At 45.9% G+C, this 22,963-nt stretch overlaps 1 protein-coding gene across 4 annotated transcripts in view; it reads left to right on the top strand.

Moving 5' to 3' along the window:
* The window catches only part of LOC116977208 (exportin-1-like), a 102,044-nt gene that overhangs the window by 41,228 nt on the left and 37,853 nt on the right, over positions 1–22,963 (top strand). For 3 of the 4 annotated variants that reach the window (XM_033027614.1, XM_033027615.1, XM_033027616.1), the window contains exons 2-10: positions 3,009–3,134; positions 6,081–6,182; positions 11,935–12,007; positions 12,095–12,150; positions 14,184–14,228; positions 17,896–18,077; positions 19,190–19,238; positions 20,061–20,180; positions 22,777–22,905. In XM_033027614.1, coding sequence (XP_032883505.1) covers positions 3,015–3,134; positions 6,081–6,182; positions 11,935–12,007; positions 12,095–12,150; positions 14,184–14,228; positions 17,896–18,077; positions 19,190–19,238; positions 20,061–20,180; positions 22,777–22,905 — 876 coding nt within the window. In that variant the 5' untranslated portion in view covers positions 3,009–3,014. Of the gene's footprint in view, positions 1–3,008; positions 3,135–6,080; positions 6,183–11,934; positions 12,008–12,094; positions 12,151–14,183; positions 14,229–17,895; positions 18,078–19,189; positions 19,239–20,060; positions 20,181–22,776; positions 22,906–22,963 lie in introns of those variants that run through there. The other variant, XM_033027617.1, reaches the window with a different exon arrangement.

Genomic DNA, 22,963 nt, shown 5'->3' with positions numbered 1-22,963 from the left:
GAAATTGTGTCCCTCCCCCATGTTGTGATAGTGATTTCCGCCCCTGAATGGTTGTAGCTATGTTATTGTGCCTTTTTTTAATGTTTATTCTTGAAAAAAAAACATAATTCATTATGCTAAAAGAAAAAAAAATTACATATAGGACTATGACAAAATTAAAATTCCATTGAATTAAATAAAAATTCTCATTCTCTCGGGTAGAAATAAAGTGTGCGGTATGTTTAAAAAGTGGGGATTTTTCCAATTTACGTAGACGCTAAAATTTATGTTGGGGTCGGAGTCGGGACTTTTTATACTGACTCTGACTCCAGCAGCACTAAATTTGCTCCGTCTCCGACTCCACGGCCCTGGTATAAATATAATTTGTGTGGGAGAACAGGGGATGAAAATATATATATATAGTCTAGTGTATGAGAACCATTTGATGTTGGCGTTTCAGTGAATTTTTGTTGCCTTTGTGAATTGTGGCTTTTAGATTCAGTAATGGATAATGTTGGATTTTGTTCTTGTGCATCCCAAAAAAGAAACGCATCTTCCAAACTATCTGGAGGTTAGCAAGTTATAGGAGCAGAATTAAGCCATTCGCCACATCAAGTTTACTCGGCCATTCAATTATCGTTGATCTATCCCTCCCTCATCCGTATTCTGTCTTCTCCCCATAACCTCTGACACCAGTTTCAATCAAGAATCTGTCAATCTCTGCCTTAAAAATATCCATTGACACCCTCTGTGGCAATGAATTCCACAGATTCACCGCCCTCTGACTGAAGAAATTCCTCCTCATCTCCTTTCAAAAGGTAAGTCCTTTCATTCTGAGGCTGTGCCCTCTCGTCCTAGACTCTCCTGCTAGTGGAAGCATCCTCTCCACATCCACTCTATCCAGGCCTTTCACTATTATGCACATTTCAATGAGGGTCCCCCTCATCCTTCTAAATTGCAGCGAGTACAGACCCAGTACGGTCAAACGCTAACTGTATGTTAGCCCAATCAACCCTGGGATAATTCTTGTAAACCTCCTCTGGACCCTCTCCAAAGGCAGTGCATCTTTACTCAGAAATGGGGCCCAAAACGGGTAGCACAGCGGTAGAGTTACTGCCTTGCAGCGCTTGCAGCGCCAGGGACCCGTGTTCGATCCCGTCTATGGGTGCTTTCTGTACAGAGCTTGTACGTTCTCCCCGTGACCTGCGTGGGTTTTTTCCCCCCGAGATCTTCGGTTTCCTCTCACACTCTGAAGACGTATAGTTTTGCAGGTTAATTGGCTTGGTGTAAGTGTAAATTGTCCCTGGTGTATGTGGGATAGTGTTAATGTGCGGGGATCGCTGGTCAGCGCAGGCCTGTTTCCGCGCTGTATCTCTAAACTAAACCGTTCACAATACTCCAGATTACACCTGGCCTGTGCCTTGTAAATCCTCGGCATTTACATCCTGGTTTTTATTTCTAAGTTTCTCAGATCCAGGCGGAGTTTGCAGTGCATGGGGGAGTGAATCAGTGGCTCTGTGACCCAGTCTTAGCCTTTTGCTTTTCAACCAACATGGCCCATCCCTTCGAGTGCAAGTGATTCATCGAGATTTTGTTTAGTTTCCTCCACGCTCCATTGCTTTTTGTGGCTCGACCATATGTTAGCTCCCAGGTTGTACCACTGCTGCCTCTGTGTCAGAAGGTCATAGTCACAGAGTCTTATACCCTGGAAACAGACCCTTCGGCCCAACTTGCCCACACTGACCAACATTCTTGATTAGTACAGGTGTCTGGGGTTATGTGGAGAAGGCAGGAGAATGGGGTTGAGAGGGAAAGATAACGCAACCATGGTTGAATGGTGGAGTAGACCTGATGGGCCGAATGGCCTAATTCTGCTCCAATAACTTATGAACTCTTGAACATGTCCCATCTCCACATGTCGAACGTGCCTGCATTTGGCCTCTAAACCTGTCCTTTCCATGTATCTGTCTAATTGCTTCTTAAATGTTGCGATAGTCCCTGTCTCAACTACCTCCTCCGTCAGCTCGTTCCACACACTCAACGCCCTCTGTGTGAAAAGGTTACCCCTCAGATTCATGCGTTACAGTCCCATTCTAGATACAGGAGCACATCCCGCAGGATTATATCACTGCTGCCTCTGTGTCAGAACGATGTCGGGGTTTGCAGGTGCATTGGCCTCTGTAAAATCGCAGCAGGTCTGCAAGGAGCGGGTGAGTGAGTAGGATAACAGAACTGGTGCGAATGGCTGATGTGGATTCAGTGGGCTGAAGGGCCTGTTTCCATGCTGCATCTGAAATAAACCAAACCAAGGTAGTGCATGTTTATCAATCACACAGCCAGGTAAAAAGTGGTGCTTCCATCCCGTGCTGATTTAATGACAAAGTAACATCCATCATGAGGGGGTTTCCTCCCCCTCATACCACCTCAACCTCTCCCCAGCTTCCAGTACGACTCCTTACGACCACTCCCTAGAGACACACCTACAGCCTTGAGGAAGAGTTGCAGTTTATGAAAGCGCTCTTCCCAACCTACCTTAGAGCTTTTGCAACCAGTGAATTACTTTAGAATTGGAGTCACGTGTAGTTTAGAACACGTTGGTGTTGGTCGAGGAAGGAATAAAGACTGGTGGAGGGGAGAAACGGGGAGATCGTGTGTGTTATCTAATCTGCAGGAAGGAACTGCAGATGCTCTGGTATTTTATTTAATTCACCTGTTTAATCAATAATGTTTTATTATTAATGTTTTATGTGTCATTCCTAACTGTCACTGTATGTCATGTTGTCACTTGCGGGCGGAGCACCAAGGCAAATTCCTTGTATGTGAATACTTGGCCAATAAACTTATTAATTATCATTATCATTATCTCATTCATTATCTTCATGCTGGTTTACCCCAAAGATAGACACAAAATGCTGGAGTAACTCAGCGGGACAGGCAGCCTCTCTGGACAGAAGGAACGGGTGACGTTTCGGGTGGAGACCCTTCTTCAGACTAAGAGCTTTCTAATCTGTTTGCCTCTCCTCTTGCAGGACCCCATGCCAACAATCATGACCACCGATCACCCCGCACGTCAGCTTTTGGATTTCAACCAGAAGCTTGACATCAACCTGCTGGACAACGTAGTAAATTGTTTGTATCACGGGGAAGGCCCCCAGGTAAGGCTAACCATTGGGTGACACCTCTTCTTCTCGACAACCTGTTTCTCTTCAAAAACGTGCTGCGATCATAAGTGATTTTTAGCCTTGGGATTGAACCACCATGTCAGCTTCTACACTCCTGCAGTGAGAGAGCCTGTTGTGCGAAAAGTCTGTCGTGAGCAAATAGTTACTCGTGCTTTGCTTGGGTAACGAGGGTCGGCGGAAAAAGCAGTGGGCCCCTGATATTGGTGGCCTAACAGCACATGTGGGAGCGTTATTAGGTCATTGGTGATAGGAGCAGATTGAGGCCAATCGGCCCATCAAGTCCATCAGTTGGGCCCATCTGCCCATGGAATTCTCTGCCACAGAAGGCAGTGGAGGCCAATTCCCTGGATGTTTTCAAGAGAGAGTTAGATTTAGCTCTTATGGCTAACGGAATCAAGGGATATGGAGAGAAAGCAGGAACAGGGTACTGATTGTGGATGATCAGCCATGATCACATTGAATGGCGGTGCTGGCTCGAAGGGCCAAATGGCCTAGTCCTGAACCGATTTTTATATGTGACAAATCACAGTTAAATTCTTTGTTTTGCATACCCAAAGTAGGAATGGGGTACTGATTGTGGATGATCAGCCATGATCACATTGATTGGCGGTGCTGGCTTGAAGGGCTGAATGGCCTACTCCTGCACCTATTGTCTATGTTTCTAAGTCTACTCTACCATTCAATCATGGGTGATCTATTTCTCCTTCCTAATCCCATTCTCCTGCCTTGTCCCCACAACCCCTGACACCCGGTATTTTATCATTCTGTTATCGGCAGCCAGAAAGTTGTGACTGCACGTGTAGGAAGGAACTGCAGATGCTGGTTTACACAAAGTGCTGGAGTAGCTCAGCGGGTCAGGCAGCATCTCTGGAGAGAGGGAATCGGTGACATTTCGGGTCGAGATGTCACCGATTCTTCAGGATAAGTTGTGCCTGCAGTTGAGGCGGTGAAGAGATTTATGGAAGCATTACCCGGATTGGGAAGTTAAGGCTCTTGAGGAAATGTTGAGACTGTTGATGTGATTTTTGGAGAATGAACTGAATTGTGTAGCATAAAACAATTGTGGGAGAACCTATTGAACACAGCAGGGGCAGAAAATATAAGAGGATAGAAACAAAATGCTGGAGTAACAGCACTCATGCAGCATCTCCTGATGATATCTACAGTGTAGACCAGCATCTGCAGATCCTTCCTACACAAAAATAAGAGGAATCAAGTTGTAATGAATGATGAAAGGATGAGAGGGGGAGATGGGATGGTAGGGGTCTTGAACTCATTGTCCCGAAGGGCAGGAGAGGCAGAAATCCTCATTGCATTTAGAAATGTTAAGGAATTGGTAACGTTCTGCATAGTAGGCTGTTCTGGAAGGTTAGATTGCATGGGATCCAGTTGGATAAATAATTGGCTTGATGGTGGAAATCAGAGGGTGATGGTGGAAGGTTGTTTTTCAGACTGGTAGGCCCGTGACTAGCGGTGTGCCTCAAGGATTGGTGCTGAGCCCATTTGCTGTTAGTCGTTTATGTCAACCATTTGGATAAGATTGCACAAGGCACGGTTAGCAAACTGTGTAGGAAGGAACTGCAGATGCTGTTTTAAATCGGAGGCAGCATTTCTGGAGTAGAGGAATGGGTGACGTTTCAGGTCGAGGCCCTTCTTCAGACTCTTCAGACGGTTAGTAAGCTGGCAGATGACATTGAAATATGTGGTTTCCTAGGCAGTGAAGAGGGATAACAAGAATTATAGTGGGATCTCCAACTGTTGGGTAAGTTGGTTGAGGAATTGCTAATGAAGCTTAATTCAATGTGCGAGGTGTTGCATTTTGAGAAGAGAAACCAGTGTGGAACTTTCACAGTGAGAGATGGGAAGTGCTGTACCGGGCTTGGGAGGACATTGAACCTGATGTGTGGGAATGAACTGCAGATGATGGTTTATATTGAAGATGGCCACGATGTGCTGGAGTTTTTCAGGCAGCTCCTCTGGCCAAAGAGGATGGATGACATTCCTTATTGTAACCCTTCTTTAGATTATCTAAGTATCAGATCGATCTATCTATCTATGATAGACTGTCTAAAAGTGTCTGTCTTAACACGGCATGACAGGTGAACAGGGTGGTGAAGAAGGCTTGGAGCATGCTGGCCTCCTTCAGTCGTGTAGTTGAGTTTGGACAATAGGCTCAACGGTCTCCATATGTCAGCTTCTCTTCCTCTTATCGAGTCCACATCACAAGATTAGAAATTGTTCACACTTCTCAGCATCTGCATACAATGGTGTCTGTCTTGTGTGTGGTGGTGGAAAGATTGGTGGAAACGGGGGCCGCGACGTGAACGCTCTTTCCTTGACCCCCATATATCAGCTGAACAGGATAAAAGATAGACTGCCCAGTCCATCATCGGCTCTGACCTCCCTACCATCGAGGGGATCTATCACAGTCGCTGCCTCAAAGGCTGCCAGCATCAAGGATCCACGCCATCTTGGCCACTCACTCATCTCCCCTCTGCCTTCTGGTAGAAAGTACAGGAGCCTGAAATCTGCAACATCCAGGTTCAGGAATAGCTACTTCCCCACAGCCATCAGGCTATTAAACTCAACTCAAACAAAACTCTGAACATTAATAGCCCATTGCATTTTATCTGTTTATTTATGTGTGTGTGTGTGTGTGTGTGTGTGTGTGAGTGTGTGTGTGTGTGTGTGTGTGTGTGTGTGTGTGTGTGTGTATATATTATATATATATATATATTCATTCATTGGTATATGGTCACACTGATCTGTTCTGTATTTATTTATGCCTACTATATTCTGTTGTGCTGAAGCAAAGCAAGTATTTCATTGTCCTATACAGGGACACATGACAATAAACTCTCTTGAATCTTGATGAATAAACAAGGAACTAATATTTGATGTTTCTGTTTCTTTCCCCAGCAACGAATGGCACAAGAGATATTAACTCATTTGAAGGAGCATCCCGATGCGTGGACCAGGGTGGATACCATACTAGAGTTTTCTCAGAACATGAACACAAAGGTAAGCAGAATATCAACAATGGAATATCGACACAAACCGCTGGAGTACCTCGACGGGTCAGGCAGCATCCCTGGAGAAAATGGAACCTGAGTTACATTATAATCTAAAAGAGTTTTAAAAGTCAACTTTCTAGTTACTTAAAAAAAATATTTATATATATTCCTCGATGCTTATACCTTCTGTGGAATTAATTTCCACAGACGCAGTGCTTCCACAACTCAACATTTATTTTTCCTGAAATAGAATGTCAAATGACCTGGAATTTAATGGTATTTCCTGGCCCAGTAAGCCTTCCCCAACTGCGCATATACGACTGCTGCCCCAACTGTCAAGTCAAGTCAAGTTTATTCGTCACATACACATACGAGATGTGCAGTGAAATGAAAGTGGCAATGCTCGCGGACTTTGTGCAAAAAGACAAACAAACAAACAAACTATAAACACAATCATAAACACACACATATTCTTTTACATTAAATATTGGAAGGAAAAAGGTTCAGTAAAGTTAGTCCCTGGTGAGATAGGAGTTTACAGTCCGAATGGCCTCTGGGGAGAAACTCCTTCTCAACCCCTCCGTTCTCACAGCATGGCAACGGAGGCGTTTGCCTGACCGTAGCAGCTGGAACAGTCTGTAGCTGGGGTGGAAGGGGTCTCCCATGATTTTATTGGTTCTGGAGTTGCACCTCCTGATGTATAGTTCCTGCAGGGGGGGTGAGTGTAGTTCCCATAGTGCGTTCGGCCAAACGCACTACTCTGCAGAGCCTTCTTGTCCTGGGCGGAGAAATTCCCAAACCAGATGGTAATATTCCCGGACAAGATGCTTTCCACAGCCGCTGAGTAGAAGCACTGGAGGATCCTCGGATACACTCTGAATTTCCTCAATTGCCTGAGGTGGTAAAGGCGCTGCCTTGCTTTACTCACGAGTGCTGCGGCGTGTGATGCCCATGTCATATCCTCGGAGATGTGGACTCCCAGATATTTAAAACAGCTCACCCTATCCACAGTATCCCCATTTATCCTCAATGGTGTGTAAGTCCTCAGATGATGTGCCCTCCTAAAGTCCACGATCAGCTCCTTCGTTTTTTTGATGTTCAAGCGGATACCGGGCCCACTGCACATGCGCGTGGAGACGGCGTTTCTACCGCGTCACCGGCACCATTTTCAATTGTGACGCGGCTGACGGGCCTCCCCCAAATGCGCAGGCGCGGATGGTCGTAAATATACCGGTACATACTTTATTTCCGCAAATCATCCCGCAGGCCTGATTGGACCACTTCCGGTATCCGCGTGTGCGTGCGCAGTTGGGGCGGCATTCGCACGTGCGCAGTTGGGGAAGGCTTAGCGGGCCAGGAAGTTTCCTGAAATTTCTTGAAATTATTTTATTATCCTGAAATTACCCGAAGACAAGCAGAATTTCCCGAATTTCGGGCAATTTCCTTCAAAGTGGAAACACTGCACAGACGGCTGTGGAGGCCAAGACAATGGATATTTTTAAGGTGGAGATTGATAGATTTTTGATTAGTACCCGGTGTCGGGGGTTATGGGGAGAAGGCAGGAGAATGGGGTTGAGAGGGAAAGATGATTGAATGGCGAAGTAGACGATGGGCCGAATGGCCTAATTCTGGTGCTATAACTTATGAACCTTCGGAAGAGCCCAAAGGAAATGTTAAGGAGAGCTGCTAAATAGCAGCTTAAACTGAAGCAGAATCTATGAATTATTATATGGAATGAGGCCATTCTGCCCATCAAATCTACTGGCTACCTGCAAATTATGTAGGATGGAACTGCAGATGCTGGTTTCCACTGAAGATGGACACAAAATGCTGGATTAACTCAGTGGGTCAGGCAGCATCTCTGGGGGGAAAAAAGGAATAGGAGGCGTTTCGGACCTGAAGAAGGGTTTCGACCCGAAACGTCGCATATCCCTTTTCTCCAGAGATGCTGCCTGACCCTCTGTGTCAGGGGTGGGCAACCTTGTTCTGCATCGGGGCCGGGTGGCATGCCCGTGAGCGGATGGCGGGCCACATCTATCACGTGTTCACATAGATCCTGCCCCTTCGAGGATGCCACCCGGAGCACTGGCCCCTAGTTACGGGCGCTCATTAACATGGCGTACCTACGGGCCATTGCCTTAACATTTCCTTTGGGCTATTCCGAAGGTTCATAAGTTATCGGCCCAGAATTAGGCCATTCGGCCTATCAAGTCTACTTCGCCGTTCAATCATCTCTGCCTTCATCACCACCTCTGGCAACACATTCCAGGCACTCACCTCACTGTGCAATAAAAGACAGCTTGACCCTCACATCTACTTTAAACGTTGACCCTCTCACCTTAAAGCTGCCCCCTCTAGTCTTTGACATTTGCACCCTGGGTGGAAACATTTTTGACTGTCTACCCTATCTACGCCGTTCATAATGTTTTGAGGATGTGTATAGATTGGAGAGGCTGAAACTGTTCTATCATGTCTCCCCTCAACCTCTTGATTGCCTGAGAAAACAATCAAAGTTTATCCAACCTCACCTTTATAGGCAACAGTCTCAGTCTCTCCAGTCTATATCTCATTCCTGGAATTATTTGTAACACAATATTCCACACCTGGAGTATTGTGTGCAGTTTTGGTCCCCTAATTTGAGGAAGGACATTCTTGCTATTGAGGGAGTGCAGCGTAGGTTTACAAGGTTAATTCCTGGGATGGTGGGACTGTCATATGCTGAGAGAATCGAGCGGCTGGGCTTGTATACTCTGGAGTTTAGAAGGATGAGAAGGGATGTTATTGAAACATATAAGATTATTAAGGGTTTGGATAAATAATCCTTATTTATCCAAATAATCAATATTTGGATAAATATTTATCCAATTAATGCTTATACCTTCTATGGAATTCATTGCCACAGACGGCTGTGGAGGCCAAGACAATGGAAATTTTTAAGGTGGAGATTGCTAGATTTTTGATTAGTGCCCAGTGTCTGGGGTTATGGGGAGAAGGCAGGAGAATGGGGTTGAGAGGGAAAGACGATTGAGATCTCAGCCTTGTGAGCGGCATCTGTGGAAAGAGAAACCAGCCAACATTTCGGGTCAGCAGTTCTACCTCAAAAATGGGGAAAGAGTGGAGTGGTTGGTATCTTCACTGATCAATTGCGGGGGAGAAGTGAGATGTTAAATGGATTAGGTGGTGAGGTACATGAGCATTGACCATTAGCCCTACGTTGGATGAGAAAGGAGCGTACGCTTGATAATGGTAAATGGTGTGAGAGCAGTTCGCTTCGGTTTAGAGATACAGCGCGGAAACAGGCCCCTCGTCGCACCGAGTCCGCACCGACCAGCGATCCCCGCACATTAACACTATCCTATACACCACTGGGGACAATTTACATTTAAACCAAGCCAATTAACCTACAAACCTGTAAATCTTTGGAGTGTGGGAGGTCTCGGAGAAATCCCACGCGGTCATGGTGAGAACGTACAAACTCAAAGCTGTAGTTGGAAAACTCGGCTGTTCATTCCAGAAGGTTGCAGAGTGCCCAGACAGAAGATGTGTTATGCAGCGCAGTGGCACAGTGGGGGAGTTGCTGCCTTACAGCGCCAGAGACCCGGGTTTGATCCTGACTACGGGGTGCTGTCTGCACGGAGTTTGTACAGAATGCCAGTGGCCTGCGTGGGTTTTCTCCAGGCAGCTCCGGTTTCCTTTCATGCTCCAAAGATGAGCAGGTTTGTAAGCTAATTGGCTTGGTTTAAACGTAAATTGTCCCGAGCGTGTGTAGGATAGTGTTAATTTGCGGGGATCGTTGATCGGAACGGGCCGAAAGGATTTGTTTCCGCTGTCGAATTTCCAAACTAAACTAAAACTAAACTAAAAAAAATGTCTTGGAATGTTGGGCAGCATAAATGGAAGGAATGGATCGGTGACATTCCATGTCGTGACTTCAGACTGACAAGGGCAAGGTCCCAGACCCAAAATATTATCTGTTTAATCCCTCCACAGATCCTACCTGACCCATTGTATTCCTTCAGCACTTTGAGTTTTGCTCAAGGTTCCAGCATCTCCAGATCTTTGTGTTTTCCCTGCGATGTATCTTCCTCGTTCCTCGGTTCCAGAACCTTTTAATGCCCCTGCTTCATGATCTTAGTTTTAAAGCTCTTAGTTATCACAACCACGCAGCCTTTGCAAAGGGAGAGTTCCATCTATTTGCTAAATCCAAAAGAAATCTTGCAGGTAGTGGTGTAGAAACATAGAAAATAGGTGCAGGAGTAGGCCATTCGGCCCTTCGAGCTAGCACCACCATTCAATATGATCATGGCTGATCATCCAAAATCAGTACCCCATTCCTGATTTCTCCACATATCCATTGATTCCGTTAGCCCTAAGAGCTATATCTAACTCTCTCTTGAAAACATCCAGTGAATTGGCCTCTACTGCCTTCTGTGGCAGAGAATTCCACAGATGCACAACTCTCTAGGTGAAAAATATGGAAACGTGGAGTACTTTGGAAGCACAGGATGTCGCAACGGTAGAGTTGCTGCCTTCAGCACCAGATGGTTGAGGGTCTTAAAGGAAGTCTTTTTTTAACCTAAGTCTGAGCGAGACTGGAATTGGATTCCATGGTCTGGATGTTAGTTCGGTAATTTGTTGTCTGGGCTAATGTCTGAGGGTCAGGTACTTTAAATGGAGGGTGACCCACCAAGAAAAACCAAGAAGAGTCTCGACCCGAAACGTCGCCTATTCCTTCGCTCCATAGATGCTGCCTCACCCGCTGAGTTTCTCCAGCTTTTTTGTCTACCACCAAGAAAGACTGATCTTTGCAGTAGACCAGTGAACAATAAAATCACGACCAACCTTGTACATTCTGCGCCTACCTCCTACCTCAGAAAGTTGTTCATTCATTCAAAAATCCACACAGACACCACCTATGATGTTTTTGTGTTGTTCCTTCTGTATCTTTACCTGGGTGGCTGAGCACACCACAGATACTGACCTCTAGTGCGGGTCCAGATTTAGACTTCAGCCTATAGACTTTAGAGATACAGCACGGAAACAGGCCCTTCGTCCCACCGAGTCCGCCCCAACCAGCCCTAGCACTATGTTCAAAAGGGAACTGCAGATGCTGGAATATCGAAGGTACACAAAATTGCTGGAGGAACTCAGCGGGTGCAGCAGCATCTATGGAGCGAAGGAAATAGGCGACGTTTCGGGCCGTCTGAAGAAGGGTTTCGGCCCGAAACGTCGCCTATTTCCTTCGCTCCATAGATGCTGCTGCACCCGCTGAGTTCCTCCAGCAATTTTGTGTACCAGCCCTAGCACTATCCTACACTAGCACTATCTCACACACGAGATAATTTACAATTTGCAGAAGCCCAATTAACCAACAAACCTGTACGTCTTTGGAGTGTGGGAGGAAACTGGAGCACCCTGACAAAACCCACGCGCCCACAGGGAGATTGCACAAACTCCATACAGACTGCACCTGTAGTCGGGATCGAACCTGGGCAACAACTCTCCTGCTGCGCCACTGTGTTCCGCAAAATGTTTCTAAAATTATAAACTGTCCCTGTTGTGTAGGATAGTGTTAGTGTCCGAGGTGATCGATGGTCGGAGCGGACTCGGTGGGCAGAGGGGCCTGTTTTCGCACTGTCTCTCTGAAGTTTAAAGACTTGGAGGAAGCTCTTGCGTGTGGGGAGTGGATTTAAAATAATAGTGTTTACCAGATGCTATTATTAAAACGCCATTGATTATTTTTAATGTTTGTTTCTCAGTACTATGCCTTGCAAATACTGGAAAATGTGATTAAAACACGTTGGAAAATACTCCCCAGGAATCAGTGTGAAGGTAAGTCGAGCAGTTCTCTTCCACTCCTCTGTTTTGGAAAAAAGAATCTTAATTAAATATCACCTTTTTTTTTTCTCTTTCTTGCAGGAATAAAAAAGTATGTCGTGGGTTTAATAATTAAAACGTCTTCAGAGACCTTGGAGGTAAATTTAAAAAACCTGTGCACTTCAAATATTTCAGTTTTATATTTGTTTTCCTCAATCTTCACTTTAGCTCTTAAGGGCCTGTCCCACTTAGGTGATTTTTTTAAGCGACTGCCTTGACTGTCATGGTCGTTGCAGGTTGCCGAAAAAAACGGCGACTGTACGCCCCTACGACATACAACAGCGCATACAAAAGTATTATAATAAGATTAAAATTGAAATTATCTACAATATAACTTTAATGGCATTCACTGATGTCATCACCGGCAGCTACCTACGTTATCCTGGCAACATCCTACTTCATCCTGGTGCCAGCACCTACATCTTGCTACATCAGGCTACCCCCATTGGGGTCAAAACAACAGTCGCCGAAAAGTTTTGAACATTTCAAAATTCTGCGGCGACCAGAAAGACTCTACGACTCTTTGGGCGACTGAGGAGATGACACAGGCGACTCCCCGGCGACACCCCGGCGACTGTGGCGACAGCCTAGTCGCCTATAGTCTCCTACAAAATTGCGTAACTGGAACAGGCTCTTTAGAAATCTACCTTTCTATTTCTCTCTGGGCTACGCTCCCTGTTTGGATTTAGCCCTATGCATCCTTCATTTATTTTGATTTGTAGGGTGTGGATTTGGCATGTCCTGTCCCTAAATCTCCTTCAATGGAGTACGTGCCCTTCCAGGGCAGTTCTTTTCAGAGGGTGGTTAATAGTTGAGTTTCAGTTCAGTTTATTGTCACGTGTACCGAGGTACAGTGAAAAGCTTTTGCTGCGTGCTAACCAGTCAGCGGAAAGACAATACATGATTACAATCGAGCCGTCCACAGTGTACAGATGCAGGATAAAGGGAATAACATGAATAACGTATAGTGCAAGATAAAGTCCGATCAAAGATAGCCCGAGGGTCTCCAAAGAGGGAGATAGTAGCTCAGGGCTGCCCTCTAGTTGTTGGTAGGATGGTTCAGTTGCCTGATAACAGCTGGGAAGAAACTGTCCCAGTATGTCTGGAATTAAACAAATTTTGGCAGGAGATGTCAGATTTACTTCTCTGAAAGATGTTATCAAGCTATAGAAATGTTCACATCAACCTGGTAATTTCGTGGTCACTGTTACTGATGCTAGTTAATTTAATTGTCATAGTAAGACTGAAATTTAATTCCATGCATCTGATTGCTTATTGACTGAGCTCATGTAACATGGTCAGGTACTTTCAATGGAGGGACCCACCAAAAAAACTGATCTTCGCAGTAGTTTAGGTTAGTTTAGAGTTACAGTGCGGAAACAGGCCCTTCAGTCCACCGAGTCCGCTCCGAGCAGCGATCACCCCATGCACTAGCCCTACGCACGAGAGACAATTTACAGCCTTTACCAAAGCCAATGAATCTACAAACCTGTATGTCTTTGAAATATGGGAGGAAACTGGAGCACGGTGGCGCAGAGGTAGAGTTGCTGCCTCACAACGCCAGAGACCTGACTATGGGTGCTGTCTGTATGGCGTTTGTACGTTCTCCCCGTGACCTGTGTGGGTTTTCTCCGGGAGCTCCAGTTTCCTCCCACGCTACGGTTTGTAGGTTAATTGGCTTGGTAAAATTGTAAATTGTCCTTCATGTGTTTAGGATAGTGTTAGTCTGCGAGGATCGAAGGGCCTGTTTCCACGTTGTATTTCTAAACTGAAAGCTAAACAGAACACCCGGATAAAACCCATGCGGTCACGGCGAGAAGGTACATACTCCGTATAGACAGCACCGGTAGTCAGGATTGAACTCGGATCTCTGTTGCTGTAAGGCAGCAACTCTACCGCTGTGCCACTGTGCAGTAGATCTGTACATCCACCTCTTTATAGACCTGTACATCCACCTCTGTCATTCTCTTTTCCTGGATAGCTGTTCAGGACAAGTTCCCTTGCTACTTCTATAACCTGTGGAGAAAGTTAAACAGTCCTGTAACTGGCGTGCCCATTTTAATATGGACATGAGCCGCAAAAACAGTTGGCGTCATTTTCTAATGTACATGTTTTTCTCATTTCTTTCCAGAAAGATAAAGTTTACCTTGGAAAACTGAATATGATTCTTGTACAGGTTAGTAAAAGTCTGGCGTGAACTAAATGGTATGCGAGTTTGACAAGCATTCTGAAGTGGAAATTGAATTGGTTCTTGGCCTGGGGAATGGTTTGAGAAATTGCTGTGGTTGGCATTACCTGCTGATCAGGACTGACATATCTCCAATTAACCCACCGGAGTGATGTTTCTGATAATGAGTATTGGGGAGGGGAAGGTATTACAGTGGTGGCATCTCGACAGAAACACTGTTTCGAGTCAAGCAATTGCCAGTGTGGGTCGTCTTTATTTTATCTTTAGTCAGAAGGTGGCGAATCTGTGGAATTCTTTGCCACAGGCAGCTCTGGAGGCCAAGTCAGTGGAAATATTTAAGGCAGAGATAGAGAGATTCTTGATTTGTACGGATGTCAGAGGTTATGGGGAGAAGGCAGGAGAATGGGGTTATGAGGGAGAGATAGATCAGCCATGATTGATTGGCGGAGTAGACTCGATGGGCCGAATGGCCTAATTCTACTCCTACCTTATGAGTACTATATCGATTTTATGAACTTGTGATCTTTACCAATATACACTGCTCATACTCACACGTGTTCATGAGGCTGATAAGATATGGATACATCACATGAGTCTGGGCGAGCTGCCAGAGGAGGTAGTTAACGCAGGGACTATGGCAACGCTTAGACAGTTACATGGATAGGACAGTTTTCGAGGGACATAGGCCAAACGTAGGCAGGTGGGACTAGTGTAGATGGGGCGTGTTGGTCGGTGTGGGCAAGTTGGGCTGAAGGGCCTGTTTCCACACTGTATGACTCTATGACTGTATGTGTAGTTAAGACATTGATGAAACTTCTACATAGACATTACCTGATTTGCTGAATGAAGAACACTCAGAAGAATAACCCCCCTCCCCCATTAGAAACATAGAACATAGAAAAATAGGTGCAGGAGTAGGCAATTCGGCACTTCGAGCCAGCACCGCCAATCAATATGATCATGGCTGATCATCCAAAATCAGTACCCCGTTCCTGCTTTTTCCCCATATCCTTTGAGTGTGTATTGCGTCACTTGGTGGAACTGCATGTAATTTGATATCCCCAGGGAACAACTGGTGAGTTGTGTATGTTAGAAATATCTTTTCAGATCAGGAATGAAGAATTTTCTTTTTATGTTTTGACCCCTTTAGAAACTGTTGAAAGCCTTGCAGTTGCTATTGGCAACAACATTTGTGGTTACGTTTATTAATAAAAGAAAATTAAAAAAAACAATTCTTTCCATGGGCTTGTATCCATCCTTCAATAACTGTACACCTTGCCCAAATTATTGCTGCTTGTCCCCAAAATGAAATTCTTCCAAAAGATTTTGCTAAGGATTTTGTATTTGCTTCCCACGGGGCAACCAAAATATGAATCCATAATCAACCTCTCTAACCCCAGCTGTAGATTCTTCTCCAGAAACAGGTTCCTGGCTGTTAACCATTTGTGGTCCATGGCTTTTTCTGAAGCTGACTCTTCCTTTCCAAGTCACTGCATCAAGGGCAGTGGTTTTTCATTGCTTGAATGTTTGATATGCGTTATTACTTTAGTGTAGTCCAGGCATACAGCGCATAAACAGGTCCTTCAGCCCACCGAGTCCGCGCCGACCAGCAATCATCCTGTACGCTAGCACTATCCTACACGCTAGGGACAATTTGCAATTTCTACCAAAGCAAATTAGCCTCCAAACCTGTACGTCTTTGTAATGTGGGAGGAAACCGCAGGTCCCGGAGAAAACCCACGCAGGTCATGGGGAAAACGTACAAACAACACCGGTAGTTAAGATCAAGCCCAGGTCTTCATCACTGTAAGGCAGCAGTTAGATACAGATACATAGAAAATAGGTGCAGGAGTAGGCCATTCGGCCCTTCGAGCCTGCACCGCCATTCAATATGATCATGGCTGATCATCCAACTCAGTATCCCGTACCTGCCTTCTCTCCATACCCCCTGATCCCTTAGCCACAAGGGCCACATCTAACTCCCTCTTAAATATAGCCAATGAACTGGCCTCAACTACCCTCTGTGGCAGAGAGTTCCAGAGATTCACCACTCTCTGTGTGAAAAAGTTTCTTCTCATCTCGGTCCTAAAGGATTTCCCCCTTATCCTTAAGCTGTGACCCCTTGTCCTGCACTTCCCCAACATCGGGAACAATCTTCCTGCACGGCCGCTGCGACACCGTGCCACCCTCTGGAGTGGCTCGGAAGACACTGATGATTAGTGGAAGGTACACAAAATTGCTGGAGAAACTCAGCGGGTGCAGCAGCATCTATGGAGCGAAGGAAATAGGCGACGTTTCGGGCCGAAACCCTTCTTCAGACATTAGTGGAAGTGTGGCATCTATTGTTGAAGGTTCTCGACCCAAAACTCTCACCCGTTCCTTCTCTCCTGAGAGGCCGCCTGTCCCGCTGAGTTACTCCAGCATTTTGTCTCTCTATCTATAGTTGGGTCTGCCTTTCTCGAGGGTGGCAAAGCTGCACAGCTTGAATTATCCCTAGTGTGTAGAGAGTGGATACGAGAAAGTGGGGAATTGCATAGAACTAGTGTGAATGGGTGATCGGTGGTCAACGTGGATCTCGAGCAAACTCACGCGATCACAGGGAGAACATACAGCTCCCGTGGTCAGGATCGAACCCTGGTCCCTGGTGCTGTAAGGCAACAACTCTACTGCTGCGTCACTGTGTTTCCCGTGATGGTAGTTGCACAATCGCAGAGAGAATGTGCAAACACTGCATGGACAGTCTGGGCACATACCTGTGGGTGAGGCAGGAACCATAGTTTCTTGTCTTTTTTTTAGTTAGTGTTAAAAGTTTGTGTAAATGTTCTCCGGTTTGTTTTATGTGGCGGGGAGGGGGAGGGGGAAACTTTTTTCAGTTTGTTACCTTGCTGGAGATGCGATTAATTTTCAGATCGCATTCTCCGGTCACTCTGCGGCCTAACATCGACGGAGCTGGAGGCCTCCACGGACTGACCTTGGGGCCCCACCGGGGGGGCGCGGCCTTACATCGGAGTCGATCCCTTGCCTGGGATCACTCCAACCGCGGCCTGCGGTCTTTACATCGGGAGCTCGCCGTCTCGGAAGAGGCCGTGGATGTCGGGAGCTCCAACGTCGCGGAAGGTTCGACCAGCCCCGACGCGGGGTTCGATCGTCCGGCAGGGGGGGATCTGACATCCCCCCCGATGCAGGAGCCGATCGCCTCGACGCGGGGGGCCCAAACGCCGCCAGAGTCAAGATCATCCCGTCAACGGAGGGCTCGAGTGCCCTGAACTCGAAGAGATTGAACTTTTCTTCGCCTTCCATCACAGTGAGGAATGTGGAGGAGTCACTGTGGTGGATGTTTATGTTAAAATGTGTTTTGTGTGTTCCGTTGCTTAATATTTGTATGACTGACTTGGCAAATGAAATTGCTCATATGTTGCAAAACATACTTGGCGAATAAAGTATTATTGTGATTGTGAAGTGGCGGCTCTACCAGTGGTGCCACCGTGTACTGCCTGTGTATGGCGTCACTTGGTGGAACTGACGTATGACTGCATGGAATTTGATGCCTCCCAGGGAACTACTGCGGAGTTGTGTATATTAGAAATATCCTTTCTGATCGGGAATGAAGAATTCTCTTTTTCTGTTTTGACCCCTTTCCTCTTTAAAACCGCAGATTCTCAAACATGAATGGCCCAAAAATTGGCCCACGTTCATAAGCGACATAGTGGGTGCCAGCAGAACCAGCGAGTCTCTGTGTCAGAATAACATGGTTATTCTGAAGCTGCTAAGTGAAGAGGTGTTTGATTTCTCCAGCGGGCAGATGACGCAGGTGAAAGCCAAGCATTTAAAGGACAGGTGGGTGCACTGTCCTCCCCCAACGCGTATCCTCTCCTGATACGAGAAATGGTCCAACTGTTGGGTGGTTGGAGGTTTGTAGGAGTGGGCATTGTGTTTCTTGGCTGAATTTAGTTTTGTTTAGTTTAGAGATACAGCGCGGAAACAGGTCCTCCGGCCCGCCGAGTCTGCACCGACCAGCGATCCCTGCACATTAACACCACCCTACACGCACCAGGGACAATTTTTTAACATTCATAACCAAGCCAATTAACCAACAAACCTTATCTTTGGAGTGTGGGAAGAAACCAAAGGTCACGGAGAAAACCCATGCAGGTCACGGGGAGACCGTACAAACTCCGTACAGCCTGTGGTCAGGATCAAATCCGGCCCTGTGGCGCTGTAAGGCTGTAATTCTACCACCGTACCACCCGAAGGGTTCCCTAAGCATTTCTCTCAAGCAGCTGGCCGTCAACCTTGCAAGACCTTGAGCTGTCAACGTTGGGAGAATAAATGTGTAGGAAGGAACTGCAGATGGTGGGTTAACTTTCTGGATTATCCATTTTGCTGGGCCAACAGAGGCCTTGGGGAGGGAGACGGGGTGGGGGGGTGGGGGGGTGGGGTGGGGGGCTGAGATACCAACCCGCAAAGTCAGCTGTTGCCGATCTGCAGTTCAAGAACCCTGGCTGCAGGCGGCAAATTCAACCAGCCGACTGGCCACGGAAGTCTCGATGAGGTCGAGAACGGCCGCCTTACCCAGCCAAGGTGCCACATGTTTTTGGGGGGGGGGGGGGGGGGGGGCTATATTATTTAGTTTAGCAGCAGGAATTAGTAGATGAAAATAAGCACTTTAGACAAAAACTCCACCTTTTAATGGATATTTTTAAGGAAGAGATAGATAGATTCTTGATTAGTACGGGTGTCCGAGGTTACGGGGAGAAGGCTGGAGAATGGGGTTGGGAGGGGGAGATAGATCAGCCATGATTGAATGGCGGAGTAGACTTGATAGGTCGAATGGTCTACTACTGATCCTATCACTTAATTACCGTATTAACCTTTTCCACTCCTAGTAGCTGTCCTCGGATAAAATTGCATCTGATTTTCTTTTCCTTGTTTTTCTTTCTCCCCCACAGTATGTGCAATGAATTCTCACAGATATTTCAGCTCTGTCAGTTTGTGATGGTAAGTAAATGTTCCCAAAATGGATAGAAGTGAAAAGTCTAATATCTGAAACAGACTTAAAAAAAATAATCAAAATCTTATAGAAATGTGTATAAAATTCTTAAGAGATTGGACAGGCTAGATGCAGGAAAGATGTTCCCCTTGTTGAGGGAGCCCAGAACCAAGGTCACTGTGTGAATAAGGGGTAGGTCATTTAGGACTGAGATGAGAATAAACCTTTTACAGCCAGTGAGTTGTGAATCTGTGGAATTCTCTGCCACAGAAGGCAGTGGAGGCCAATTCACTGGGTGTTTTCAAGAGAGAGTTAGATTTAGCTCTAAGGGCTAATGGAATCAAGGGATATGGGGAGTAAGCAGGAATGGGCTATTGATTTTGGATGATCAGCCTTGATCATATTGAATGGTGGTGCTGGCTCGAATGGCCTAGTCCTGCATCTATTTTCTATGTTTCTTAAGTCAGCATTTATTATTGATTAATATTTTGTTAGATAATACTTTGGCTTTGGGCTTGGTTTTCTTAGTTGCACGCTTATCCAGGAGTTATAGCTCCCTGGTTCTGGACTCCCTCAACATGGGGAACATCTTTCCTGCATCTAGCCTGTCCAATCCCTTAAGAATGTTATACATTTCTATAAGATTTTTTTTTTTTTTTTTTTTTTTGGTAAAAAGGTCTCCTTTTTAATTGTTAATTGTAATTTACTGGGACCGCTGTCTATTTTTTGCCGGCTCTGGATTGGGAATATTATTGTATTTACTTGCTTGAGTTTTTGCAATTCCTGGTGTGTGGTCCAGTAATATTATTTTTCACGTCATATGTTTGCAGGAGAACTCTCAGAATGCCCCTTTAGTCCACGCGACACTGGAGACTTTGCTACGGTTTCTGAACTGGATCCCTTTAGGTTATATCTTCGAAACCAAACTCATCACCAGCTTGGTGTACAAGGTGAGTTTGCTTTAGTCATTTTTCCCGTAGCACTAAATGATCACCAGCTTGGTGTACAAGGTGAGATTCCTTTTGTCAATTGTCCAATAGCATTAAATGTTCATGTTTGATATTGATTTGTCATCGTCACGCGTGCCAAGGTCCAACGGAAAAACATTGTTTTGAATGTTATTCGAGCAAAACGTCCGTATACGAATACAGTCAAACCATGCAGAATACAGCTAATATCCAGCTTTAGAGGTGGCACAGTGGCGCAGCGGTAGAGTTGCTGCCTTGCAGCGCCAGAGACCTGGGCTCAATCCAGACTGCGGGTGCTTGTGTGAACGGATGTTGTACGTTCTCCCCATAACCTCCTTATAATTTTCCCAGGGTGTTCCGATTTCCTCCCACACTCCAAAGACGTACAGGTTTCAAAGCAAATTGGTTTGGTAAAATTGTAAATTGTCCCTCGCCTGCGTAGTATAATACTAGAGTACAGGGATCGTTGGTGGGCGCGGATCGTGCTGAAGGGCCAGTTTCTGCACTGTATCTTGAAACTAAACTAAGTTACAGAGAAAGTGTGGATTAAAGGGAAAATGCAAGGGCTCCAATGAGGCGTAATTGGATGAATGGGAATACTAAATCACAAGTGTTTTGTTTAAGCTGGTCTGTTTCCAGCTGTTCTGTTTTGATGTCCTGTGAAGCTCTTTAATAAGGGAAAGATTACTTCATGGTTGCTGTTGTTTTTTTCGTCTTGGAAACTTCCCCGCCTGTTTTCCTACTCTTCCTCTCACCTTCCCTCAGTAACCAGCTACAATGCGATCCCACCATCAACTCGCATATCCCCTCCACCGCCCCTTCCGCTCTCCACAAGTACCGCACGCTCCTTGCTTTGAACATCCATCCGTCTCCTTCCCCAGGCACTTTCCCCTGCAAACACAGAAGGTGCAACACCTGTCCCTGCACCACCTCCCTCACCTCCATCCAGGGATCTCAACAACCCTTCCAGGTGAGTCAGGGATTCACCTGCACCTCCTCCAACCTGGGCTATTGCATAATCAAGGACGAGTCGCACCCTGGCCACGACATCGGGCAAAAAGTATAGAAGTGTGAAAACTCACACCTCCAGATTCGGGGACAGTTTCTTCCCAGCTGTTATCAGACAACTGAACCATCCTACCACAACTAGAGAGCAGTCCTGAACTACTATCTACCTCATTGGAGACCCTCAGACTATCTGTGATTGGACTTTACTGCCTTAATCTTACACTAAACGTTATTCCCTTATCATGTACCTGCACACTTTAAATGGCTCGATTGTAATCATGTATTGTCTTTCCGCTGACTGGATAGCGAGCAACAAAAGCTTTTCACTGTACCTCGCTCGGTACACGTGACAATAAACTAAACTGAACGGCATTGTGCATTTGGTGGGGTCCTCTACAGCAGTGAAACCAAACACAGGCAGCTCCTTTGCTGACCTCCTACGTTCCTGGGTCTCCCAATTGCCACTCCTTCCCATTCCCAACCCAACCCTGCACACTACTAACCCATTAGCATAAATGTAACAATCTTGTTTACTTTAGGCTGTAGAGAGACAGCGCAGAAACAGGCCCTTCGGCCCACCAAGTCCGTGCCGAACAGTGATCCGTAAACTTATTCATTCATTAGCACTATCCTACACACTCGGGATAATATGCAATTTTTAACAAAATTAACCTACAAACCTGTTCGTCTTTGAAGTGTGGGAGGAAACCGGAGCACCCAGGAAAAGTCCACGCAGTCACAGGAAGAACGTACAAACTCCGCACAGACAGCACCTGTAGTCAGGATCGAACTAGCGTCTCTGTAAGGCAGTAACTCTACCGCTGCGCGCAGTTCTACCCCACCTTCCCATTTCCTTCACCCTCCCCTTCCATTTTCCACAAGGACCACTCTTTCCGTGACTCATCCCTCTCCCTCCCCAGGCACTTTATCCTGCAACTGTAGAAGGGGCAACACCTGTGCTTACACCTCCTCCCCTGCCTCCATCTAAGGACATCTAACGTCGTCCTCCTATCATTCCCCTGGCAGTTGTACTTCATTCCACATGGTTAATTATGTTTGAATGCACCGAGTGTAATGTAGGTAAATATTTTGCCTGATCTTTCCTTCTGTTGGAGAATGGTGAACGGGATGTGGCTCAGACAGAATGGGGTTAGACACAAAATGCTGGAGTGTCTCAGTGGGACAGGCAGCATCTCTGGATAGAAAGAATGGATGATGTTTCGGGTCTATAGAAGGGTCGTGACCCGAAACGTCGCCATTCCTTCTATCCAGAGATGCTGCCTGTCCCGCTGAATTACTCCAGCATTTTGTGCCCGTCTTTGAGTAAATCAAACATATACGCAACTATATTGTCAGCAGTCAAATTTCAGCGCGTTATTCCAAATATACCAGCATGTAAATCAAGATTTAGTATTGAAGGAACAAGCTCAATATTTCAACTGAACATAAATCAAACACTGGTAAAACACAAGATGCCTGTATATTAGAACGGGCTTCAACTGCATATTGACAAGAATGTAAGCTTCTGATTTTGTATTTTAACTTTGCCATTGTTTCCCTCTCTGCCCAGTTTCTGAATGTGCCCATGTTTCGGAATGTGACATTGAAGTGTTTGACTGAGATTGCTGGCGTCAATGTCAGTCAGTACGATGAACAATTCGTCTCGTTGTTTACATTAACGCTCATCCAACTCAAACAGGTACATTGCAACTTGGGGCCTCGTGCAAATTATGTACAGGGGAACCTCCCGGGACATG

This window comes from Amblyraja radiata, chromosome 9, assembly GCF_010909765.2.
Source record: "Amblyraja radiata isolate CabotCenter1 chromosome 9, sAmbRad1.1.pri, whole genome shotgun sequence".
NCBI classification, from domain to species: Eukaryota; Metazoa; Chordata; class Chondrichthyes; order Rajiformes; family Rajidae; genus Amblyraja; species Amblyraja radiata.
This window is presented reverse-complemented; position numbering and strand designations above follow the sequence as displayed.